General features: G+C 54.1%; 4 protein-coding genes across 4 annotated transcripts; 2 read left to right on the top strand and 2 right to left on the bottom strand.

The window, feature by feature from the left end:
- Positions 1–1333: 1333 nt before the first annotated feature.
- FIBRA_04446 (uncharacterized protein) lies at positions 1334–3307 on the top strand (the record flags this gene model as incomplete). Its single annotated transcript, XM_012326244.1, has 7 exons — positions 1334–1454; positions 1510–1712; positions 1795–2030; positions 2139–2295; positions 2365–2544; positions 2629–2888; positions 2956–3307. 7 exons carry the CDS (start codon positions 1334–1336, stop codon positions 3305–3307), a joined length of 1509 nt encoding a protein of 502 aa, XP_012181634.1.
- Positions 3308–3830: 523 nt separating this feature from the next.
- On the bottom strand, positions 3831–4424 carry FIBRA_04445 (uncharacterized protein; the record flags this gene model as incomplete). The annotated part of the gene is made up of 3 exons (XM_012326243.1): positions 3831–4013; positions 4073–4251; positions 4340–4424. 3 exons carry the CDS (start codon positions 4422–4424, stop codon positions 3831–3833), a joined length of 447 nt encoding a protein of 148 aa, XP_012181633.1.
- A 627-nt stretch (positions 4425–5051) lies between these two features.
- Positions 5052–6890, top strand: FIBRA_04444 (uncharacterized protein; the record flags this gene model as incomplete). Its single annotated transcript, XM_012326242.1, has 6 exons — positions 5052–5462; positions 5524–5712; positions 5754–5862; positions 5923–5951; positions 6005–6196; positions 6255–6890. The coding sequence occupies 6 exons, from the start codon at positions 5052–5054 to the stop codon at positions 6888–6890; spliced, it is 1566 nt and encodes a 521-aa protein (XP_012181632.1).
- A 487-nt stretch (positions 6891–7377) lies between these two features.
- FIBRA_04443 (uncharacterized protein) lies at positions 7378–10568 on the bottom strand (the record flags this gene model as incomplete). The annotated part of the gene is made up of 4 exons (XM_012326241.1): positions 7378–8886; positions 8942–10083; positions 10109–10226; positions 10287–10568. The coding sequence occupies 4 exons, from the start codon at positions 10566–10568 to the stop codon at positions 7378–7380; spliced, it is 3051 nt and encodes a 1016-aa protein (XP_012181631.1).
- Between the last annotated feature and the right edge of the window lie 306 nt (positions 10569–10874).

Genomic DNA, 10874 nt, shown 5'->3' with positions numbered 1-10874 from the left:
ACGAGATGCCGGCTCGGCCAACTTTCGGCAATGGCCGATATGCACTTCGCACGCCCCGAAGTGTTTGCCGTGCGGCGTGAGCTTAGGGTCCGGAGCCGAGGGAAAACATAGCAGGAGATGGCAGGCCACAGAGAAAATGCGCACATATCCCTGAGCAGACGACCGCCCTCTCAGAGTATAGGTATATTTCCAGGCAGTGATATTCCAGAGTTGGGGGGTTTCATTTCGACCACGACCCGAGTTCGCCAGGGTGCTACGATTTGGAACCTGAAGGATTTACTACGACATATTTAAGGTTGTTCCGCATTCCTATGACGGCACCGACGAACTTCATTTAGCTGCTATAATATATATCTATTGCTCGGACATGGCCGAGTCTTTACGGTGTGTGTTGCATAGCTGGCTCAGGACCAAGGCCGGCGTGTAGCCGCCGGGAGACCTGTCATCTCTCGGCGGCTTACAGAATGCATTGTAGTAAGATTGTGTCACCTGGCAGCACAAATACCACCTTTGTTCTGGTCTGCGCCAGGCCATCTGTCCATTGAAGCCCAAGGGTGGGTGTCATCAGAATATCAAAAACATCTGTGCAGCTGGTCACGACTGTGATTGTGTAGGATCTCCTGTCATGGCTATAAGTCGAGAGAGCCTACGGTAGTGTGCAAAGGGAATAATCGGAATCTTGAGGCGCCACGATGACAAGTGCGTGTTACGATGGCTTGTGGCACCAGATCGAGAAGAATCTGAGGTAGCCATGAGCTAAATGGCGCGGGACCACTCTTGGGGCACGTCGAAAGGCTCAAATGTGGAAGATATTTGTTTTTACTAAGGTTTATTCAAGATGAAGCAGGAGGCGTTGAGGGTTGACGTTGCTGAGTCGCACTGCGAGGGTGGTCGATGGGAGAGTGGACCATTGATGGCGTCCGATGCTGAAACCGAATTGGTCAATCGAAATCGAGATTGGCCAGATTAGGTCCGCAACCCCAATCTAGGGTCGGCCGGAATCCTTCGGCTCTGGCCATCCTGCTTGCGACGTGCATCCACGGTTCTTGTCACCTCATCACAAGTAGCCACTGATCACACTCTACGAACAAGACACAAATAGTAAACCCTGTCCTCGATTCCCATCATTGGACAACGTTACGGTCTCTTTACTTTTCGTGCTTATCATCTTCTGCGCATCTTGCGTTACGGTAGTGTTAAGCGAGAACGACATCGTAAGGCTCGGTGTTTGTCCTCATTACATTATCCTGGCCAAGGCCACGACATTTCTGACCCATTTGGACCCCTCACCGCTTACCTAGGGCTGTAGATAACCGACGCTTTCTGAGCTTCCATGGCTGCCAAAGCGACTCCCCGAAAAGCTGTTGTCGTCGGCGCAGGTCCTGTAGGATGTCTATCTGCCATCTCCCTCGCCAAGATGGGTTGGTCCGTCGAAATATACGAACGTCGCCCAGGTAAGGCTGAGCCCGTGTCTGTCTCGTGTGGTCTTTCAAAAGCCTTAAATGTTAGACATGCGTTTGCCATCCTCCAAGGCTGCCGCTCAGCAGCGCTCCATTAATCTGGCCATTTCCGCGCGGGGAATCGCGGCTATAGAAGCTATCCATCCAAATGCGGCCGGCCGATTCCTCAAAACCGTCATTCCCATGCGTGGTAGAATGATTCACCACGTCAGTGGAAGTCAGGAAAGCCAGTTATACGACAAGGATGGCCAGGTGCGCTCCTCCTATCCGTGGGCTTAATGTCGGTCTCTTATTCACATGCGATATCTCGTGGCATATTTATCGCCTCGACCAGTGCATCAATTCCATTGGCCGCGCATTCATGAATGAAAACCTTCTGACAGAAGCGCTGGATATTCCCAATATTCGCGTGCTTTTCAAACACAAAGTTGCATCAATAGATTTTGATGAGAGAATAATGGTCGTCCGAGAAGTAGACACGGAAAGGGACCTCGAAATTCCATTCGACTTCTGCGTGGGTGCAGACGGGTCATATTCGATTGTTCGGGGTCAGCTGATGAGAGTGATTCGGTACGTTCCTGCACCATTTCCCTATTTGAAGATACTCTCACAACTTCTTATTCGGCACACTTTCCGCGACATGTGATAGTTTTGTTAATGTTTACGTTTTATCTGCAGGATGGATTACCAGCAAGAGTATATCCCTCATGACTATCTCGAGCTTAAAATGCCCGCAGGACCGGTTGTCGGCGGTGAACCCACGTATCTGCTGGATCCGAACCATTTGCATATTTGGCCGCGCCACACGTTCATGCTTATAGCTCTGCCGAACAAGGTGAGGAATTAATACCGGTCATCCCTTTTCCGCTGCGGGGGACGAACTGAAATCATTGGGCCTACGTAGGATAAGTCATTTACTTGTACCCTATTCGCGCCTACTGCAGAGTTCGATCGGTTTGAAACGCCTGGGGCCATCATAAAATTTTTCAAGGCGCATTTTAGTGATGCTTTGCCGCTGATCGGAGAGGAGGCGTTGCTGCACGACTTTCAACAGAATCCACGAAGTTCGCTCATGTCAGTAAAGGTGCGTGTGTATCTTCCTGTGATTTATTAAGTGTTCTGCGGGATGTATTGACGCCCTTTAAACGCTTGGCTGGAATATTACAAGGCAACACCATATCATTACAAGGATCGGGCCATAATCCTTGGCGATGCCGCCCATGCAATGGTGCCCTTCTATGGACAGGGGCTAAACTGCGGACTAGAAGACGTCCGCGTTCTAGACATTTTACTTCGCGCCGAAGGAGTGAATCCCGCTTCCCTAGCTAATGGCGGAGAAGATAGCTCTTTAGCAAGAGCTCTTGCTCGGTATACGGAAAGCAGACACGAAGACCTCGTCTCCATTTGCGAACTAGCAATGGATAACTAGTACGCATTAATTATCCGGCAATCTAGAACGCGGAACTGATTGATTGCGGCCTCGGCCTAATGTCAGCGTGGAAATGCGACACTCCGTGGTCACACCGGGTTTCCTATTTCGCAGGGCCCTGGATAATATCTTGTACACCATTTCCGCAAAGCTAGTGGCATCCACGTCACTTCGACCGACATTGTCTCGCGAGGCTTTCCCTTCAAGCACTCCCTCCGCTTGGCTTCCGCTCTACACCATGGTGACTTTCCGCCCGGATATTAGCTATTCCACTGCGCGCCGCATCGCTTCCAGGGAACATCGGATTTTAGAGGTCACTGGTTGGGCGAGTGCTCTGATTGCAGTTTCTGCGGTCGGCATAACGACCATAACAATATTACGCCGTCTCGGATTGATACATCCACACAACACAGGGTGAGAAATGTTTGTCCCTCGGTGCTATCATACCTGCCAGACAGTACCCAATCATGAGCCATATTCTGGGCGGCTGCCCAAATATATTACATTCCTGTATGTCAGGTCAGGATCATCCATCCCATATTTTGGGAAATTGCCAGCGGTGATTATGCGTCTCGTAATGCGCCCCAAACCCACGTCGTGGCGGACTGTATCGCTCAGCAAATATACGCATGCTTTTGTCTCGTGAGAAGAGAATTCGTGGTATCTGCAAGTAATCGTAGCTACATTTGTTCAACGATATCGCAATCCTGCGAGGGATGCGGCCGCCAATACATGACCTACGTGAGATTGGGCAGAGAATAAGGAAACACCTAGAAAATACGTGACACAGAAACACAGAGCTTAACGAGGGGAACGAACAATTGGATATAAAGATCGTGGGTGGTGTACACATGCTAGGCGAGGTCGGATAGACAACGCAGATTGCTTTCGGCCACCAGGGGGGTGATATCGCGAGTCCAAACAGCATCTACACGCCCTGATCAAGACGCGGGATTCTTGCGAGGTCGACCTCGCTTCCTCTTGGGCTCGCTGCTAGTCGCAGGAGCGTCAGCCACCTCCCCATCGCCGGTAGCATCTTCAACTGTGGTTTCGGGCTTGGGTTTAGGGGGACGACCTCTCTTTCGTTTCATCGGCGGATCAGCAGACGCATCGTCTGGCTTCCGCTGCGGAATGTGGTCAGGACTTAAGGGACAATTGCTCAGGAGCATCGATGACAACGAACCTTGGGAGGCCTGCCTCGTGGTCTCTTGGGGGGATCAGACGATGTCCCCGCGCCTGTCGATGACCCTGCGGTGTCCCCTGCCGCGGCAGCGACGGCTTTCTTATTCTTGCTGCCGGGGGGGCGTCCACGCTTTCGCTTAACGGGAGCCTCTGGCTCTGGCTCTGGCTCTTGGTCCTGCTCTGGTGTTTGGAGGAAAATCACAGAACGGTCAACGTACATCCGGCGCTTGCTGCGAAAGGGATGAGCCGGAGTTGGAAAGTAGCTGACCTTGCTCTCCATCGGCAGGAGTCCCCTCCAGCTCGTCGAGTTTGGTCTCCTCCGCCGGATCCTCCTGCGGAGGTGAGGCAGACATGGTAGCAGGGGCTTGCTGGGCGGGGGGAGATAGGGAAGATGAGGGGAAGGAGAAAAGCGCGACAAGCGTACTGTACCCTCGTTTTAACGAGCAATTCCCCTATTAGAGTTCTCGCGCGTGCAATAATTCCAAAACAGACGGTTATTATCTCTGAGAATCACGACTTCGATGAATATACCAGATTCACAGGGAAATTGTACGTAATTCTGTCCATCCGCTAGGCGAGCTCAGCCGCCCTTCCTCGACCCTTGTCCCGCACATGAGGAATTCTCGTTCTAGGGTCCGCGATTGGGCAGAGAGATAGATAATCACCCACCTGGGCCAGGAACAATTATGGAACCCTTCAATCGGCGGACTTTGTTAGTCAGGAATTGTTTGATCTGCCCACTGAGAACATTAGAATCAGATAACCATTCCATAATTCCCCTCCGGCTCACATGAAATGTCGCTCTGCTGCTCGCGCGGGTACGCCAACCTACCACCCCGTGAGTGCGCGCCCCGCCCAAACGAGAAATTAAATGGACATTAACTGGGGAAATGCCAGCCTGAGACGTGGACAAACGAGAGCTTGCCGGCATGATCTCTCATTTCGGTCAACGTCTTCTGATCAGCGTCCAATTGCGCCATATGCACCTCCCAAAATCGGCTCTCTTCTCGGAGTTTCAACCCCTTGCCGATGAATCTCCGACAGAAATGCGCCACAACGTCCCTCCAGCCCTCCACGTGGTCCCAGTCGGTGGCAACCTTGCCTCTATGCGTGCTCACTCGTCCCTCGTCCCTCTCTCCCTAGCCCTGCTTGTCGCAGCACGTCTCCATCACACTCTCCCAGACGATCCCTATGCATATCCAAAATATCGTGTCACCTTCCTCAACGGCCTGCCCGTCCTCAACGAGACTGCTGACCGATGGCTGCGCGAAGGCCTCCAGGGTGGCATGCTTGAGTTTCTCGACCAGCCGTGGAAAGATGCCCAACTTGACATCCCCCAGCTGAAAGCCATCGAAGGCAGCAGTGACCAGCAGGCTTCCGCCGCATCTCCTGTCTGTAAAGCGCTTTGAGACCGCCTGTCTGAGTTGTGCCATTGACCAGTCCCTTGTGCAGTCAGCTTCCCCTCTTGCAACTAATCACACACTGGAACACATGAAGCTGGGATCCCAACTCTCATATATGTGCCTCATCCCCCCGCCGCCTGAAGACACTGGGGCCCTGGCAGAGGAAAATTCCTCCACAGGCCTGACACCCGTGCACAGTTGGTCGCTATTACAGCCTCTTACCGGGACTTGCTTATACGTGAGTTTCACGACTTTTGATGCAACTGTGTTGATACATAGACCCAACGGACTCGACAGCACAAGCAGGGTTGGTTCACCTACTCTTATTGTCACAACATGCACGTCCGCCAATTCCATGAGTTGCCACAAAAGCAGCCTCACCGACCAGGTAAGTGCTGCGCTCCTGGTGAAACTGAAAAACCCATATCAATTCGTTTTCTTGCCTTAGGCGAATATAAGCCGGAAGAAGACACAGAGGTGAATACATGCTGCCATTTTCGACTGGGAAGTTGACCGTAAACCTGTCAAAGTGGGAATCTTATACGCTTGGGCAAGCACCTCCCAGCTTGGAAGCGGGCGCTGACTTGACAGTCGCGGAAGAGGCAGCCATAGCAGCTAACCTGGAACTCGCCCGTGGCGCCGGATCCCACTATCTTGTGCAGCGCTGGGGGGATGGCACATTCTGCGACAAGACAGGCGGGAGGCGTGAAATCGAGGTTCAGGTCTGTCGTCTTTTTTTCGGGAACCACATTTGATTGCTGACATTGTATGATTTGTCAGTTCCATTGCTCTATGACGATGACAGATACAATCCTCTTTGTAAAGGAGACCCAGACGTGCCACTACGTGCTGCACATAGCGACACCGCGACTGTGTGGCGAGCCGGGCTTCAAGTCGCGCCTCGACGCGCGCGAGGAGGCGTATATCCGGTGCAGGGAGATCCTTAGTGCCGACGATTATGAGCGGGCGGATCGCACACTCCCCCCGGCGGATCAGCCACTAAGGAAGCCAAAACGAGCGAAGCCCATTATCGCTCCCCCTCCTGCAGAAACGTCCACTGATGGTGACGTGTCCGCACCCTTAAAGAACCACGGCAACCTTATACGCAAAGCCCTAGAGCGCTTACTCGCACGCGACGACCTGCAGGCGGGGACGGGCCCGGAAATCTTCGTGGAGCAGCTCGCTGACGGGGAGGAACTTGTAATCCAGTTCATCGACGCAGATGTTGAGGTAGGAGACGACGACGGGGACACCATCGCGCTTAGCGGGCAGTCTATTGCCGACATCCTTCGTGCAGCAGGGTACGATATACAAGGTGAGAAGGACAAGAGTCGGCCGAAGCGGACATCGGACGCAAAACAGGGTGCAGACGAGGAGGGCGAAGAGCCTAGACGCCAACGACGAGACGAGCTGTGACGTATCTAGTTCTCGAAATCTGATATACTCTCGCAATGCTCGCACTGCTTGTAATCATGTCAACCTTCGTCATCTGTATGAGAGAAAGTCCTTCGCATTTCATTGAGATGTATGCATATAATTACACAAGCCTCTCTATCTTCACTATCGTAAACATACTCAACATTTGCGTTTTACCCATGTATCAGTGGAAGTGGCAACGATCCGTGACGGTGCAACGGCGATCATGACGGCCGCAAAAAGCAACGTTTGAATCATCAAAAGGATAGGATTATGTTTGAATGCCATGAATGGCGAAACGGCGACGGCCACTGGGGGTGCTTCATGCGCCGACGCCGCACAAGATGAAGCAAGCAATCGGACTCTATGAACAGAGATAAACTACGAGCGTCGTGCGGGTGATGGGAATAATAGAATATATACGGTGCAAGCGAATGTGTCGAAAACGAGAACAGAGGATGCGACAGACGGTGACACGCAGTACGGGCTAGAAAAACCGCTTCTTGCTCTGCTTATCGTCAACTGTGACCTTGATGTGCGTGTGACTTGGCTGCACATCGGGCACCGAACACGACATGATACTACGCAGCCATGAGTCGCCGTCATCCTCGTCCTCAGGATTGTGATCGTGGTCTTGGCAGCGCGGGCTATCGCGAGCGTGCGAGTTGCATCCACACAGTAGGTCGTTTGACTTGCCCTTGCCGTATAGAAGATCTGTAAGCGTGCAACGCGCCGATGGCTGGATGTGCATCATCCGACGCATCGCAGGGCGCGATTCACGAGGGAGGAGCCTGAAGATAGACTCCGCACCGCCTTGGTGGAAAGTCGCCACAGATGCTTTGCTATCAGCACGACGGCGAGGACGAGCAGCCGGCTCCTTCTGGAGCGCCTTCACGGTCGCTGTACTCGCGCTAGTATCGGGCCTCTGTGCATCCGTAACCTTCTGCTGCACAGCCTCGACCTTTCTAAGTTGCGCCTCCTTGCTGGGACCTTGAGAGAAGTCCTTGGACTTGACATCTTTAGTCGAGCTTGGCAACACGTCTTTCGCGGGAGCAAGCGCCTCATGTGACCCTGCATGGAGGGTCGCCGAAGTGTTCCCAGTGGACTGGCTAGCAGGCTGCTTCCTGAACATACGCGGAGACGGAGGTGCAGGAAGAGATTCGGTCGAGTCAGCAGGACGGGCAAAAGTGAGCACAGAAGGATCTTGGTCGGCTTGAGACTCAGTTGCGACGTGTGGCAGGAGCACAGCGGGAAGAGTGGCTGTCGAATGGGAGAACACGCCCGGGGGAAGATTACGCAAGCTTCGTCGACGCCTTTCCTTCTCACCCGCCTCGGTGACATCCACATCCGACCCGGAAGCAGAGGACGAATCCGAGCTGCGCAAGGAAGCCTGGCAGAGCTCACATGAGTCAGCCTCACCACTCTCGCCATTGACAGAAGGCGCAGTCGACGCATCAGACGGAGCAATGGATGGGGCAGCACTCGATTCAGCCGACGTCGGTGGTATTGCCTTGCTCGAGTCATCGACCTTGTGGGGCATCTCTTTCGGCTTCTCCGATAAGTCGGGGTGGGCCTGGACGAAGGCTTTAAAGCTAGGGTCCGTCTTGGGGTCTGGAATCTTCCAGGGGAACCGCCTCAACACCATGCACATGAAGATGATCGCAACGCTCCATACGTCTGTCTTCCTTGGGTCGTACTCCTGCTCGCTCAGTACCTCCGGAGCGAGGTATGGATCACTGCCGACAATACCCGTCGCCATAGTCATTTTCTTCCCAGGATAGTGGAAGACGGTAGCGGTCCCGAAGTCTATCAGCTTCACGACGTTATCGGTCGTCATCACGCAGTTATCGAGCTTGAGGTCGCGGTGGGCGAGGCCAAGAGAATGCAGATACTCCACGCCGTCACAGATCTGACGAAAGACGCAATATATCTCTGGTCGAGACATACTGCCCGACATAACGACACTGAAAAGATCATAGGGTGCGTACTCCATGACCTATGCATACAGTCAGTGATCATAAATGCTGATCACAAAGCAGACGCTGACATACCTCATAATAGTGGCCATGATCCGTCACAATATCAACCGTCTCGATGATGTTTCGATGCTTGAGTGTGCTTCCAACACAAAACTCTGCCGTGACCTTCTTCTGATACTCCCTCTCACTCTCGCCGTGGCGCTTGGGCCTAAATTCCTTCACGGCGAAGGTCGTCCCTCCCATCTTGTTAGATCCTTTAATCAGGCGAACGGTTCCACCCGCACCGCTACCCAGCACGCGACCCCATTTGCCATATTTCTTGGACATATGCGCGTGAGTAGCCGTGGAAAGCGATTGAGCAGCGTGTCCAGGCGTAGAGTGTCCTGATGGAGCCGCAAAATGCTTCGACATATGCGATGAACTCGGCACAGACGAAGGGGGCGAACCCGATCCTGATTCGTTTGGGCTGGTATCAGAGTGCATCGTGTGTGGGGGTGAACGAGAGCTACGCTGGCTGCTAGCCGTCGACGTCGACGCGCCAGGAGATGGGGTCTTGGCCACATGCATTTTGGAGGGATACTCCTTGGCCACAAGCTTCTCTTGTTCATCTCTCTTTTGCTTGTCCTTCACGTCGTTCTTGTCCTTCTCTTTATCGCGCCGGCGAATCGAGAAGCGCAGCTTGCTATGGTCAGCAAGAATATCGTGGGGAACACTGCCGGGTGTGCCAGGAGCACTCGACATCAAGCCGACCGTGTCCGGAGTGGCAATGGCTGGCACAGCGTGCAGGAGAGACGACTGATCAAAGTCTGGCCCGCGGCGCTGTTCCGCTATGGGATGTGAATGCTCTGGAGGCGGTGTAGCGACGGCTGACGAAGGAGCAGTACTATGGGTACTGTTCTGATGAGAGTGAGGATGGGGTATATGGTGATTAAGGAAGCGTTTAAGGTCATGCAAAGGCCCATGCGCGTGCTTCGCGTTCTTACCAGTGCTATTGGCAGCGGGGGTGGTCGTTGGGGCGGATGGATTAGGTGTTGATGGCTGTGTGCTATATGAAGGAGTTGACGGAAGATGTTCGCGATCGGAGTATTCGTGTGGAGGTGACGGAGGATGGGAGTGGGAGGCTGCCATCGCAGAATAGTTCTGACTAGCTCGCCGCGCGAAGGGGAAACGGGGAGAGGACCCGCCAGATGATGGGACGTTGTCGACAGAGCAGTCTGCAGAGATATTAGGGGAGCGGACGGGGGAGGGAGAGCGGCGCTGGAAGGCAGTCGCCAGGAAGGAGCGAGACGGACGTCTCGAGGGGTGTGGAGCCTGAGGCGAAGAAGGGGATGGCATGGAAGGGACGAGTTATTAGTGGCTGAAGGAGATAGCAAGAGGGTGGCAGTGGCGAGGGATGTGCGGAGAGGAAAAAACGAACCTGCTCCTTCGAATTACCACTATCTGTGCTACGTGTGTCGGAGTGATTTGGGGTATTACTAGGCTGTGCGGGGATAGACGTAGAAGGAACCACCAGCGTATGTGCTGGAGGGGTGGAGGGCTGTGGAGGATTCACGACGGACGATAGTGGAGATGATGGAATGGTGCCAGCTGCGGCCGAGGGGATGATGGAGGAGTCGGGGACGGGAGAGCGGGTGGGCGAGTGTGGCAGGGAGGGGGGTATGGAGATGGCAAGAGGCTGCATGGGACGAGCTGACAACATGTCGGGGATGGAGGATCCGACGACGACAACGACAACGACAACGACAAGGCCGGCGGGGGGCGGGAGCTAGGCGAGGAGAGAGGCGAGGGGACGAAGGGAAGGGGCAGAAGGAGTTGCGGAGAGGACGGCGAGGGACCTTTCGTTGTTTATGGCGCGCATCACTCGGCAAACCAATCTCAGATACTCTGCCGGTCCGGAAATACACTCCCCCATCTCGGCCCAGCCGCCCGCCCGCCCGGCCAGCGCCGGCGCCTCTGCGCCCCAGCCCGGCGTCGGAGCCATCGCGTCATCCGTCGCCCGCAGCGC

Source organism: Fibroporia radiculosa (genome assembly GCF_000313525.1).
Source record: "Fibroporia radiculosa TFFH 294 genomic supercontigs, scaffold3160, whole genome shotgun sequence".
NCBI lineage: Eukaryota > Fungi > Basidiomycota > Agaricomycetes > Polyporales > Fibroporiaceae > Fibroporia > Fibroporia radiculosa.
This window is presented reverse-complemented; position numbering and strand designations above follow the sequence as displayed.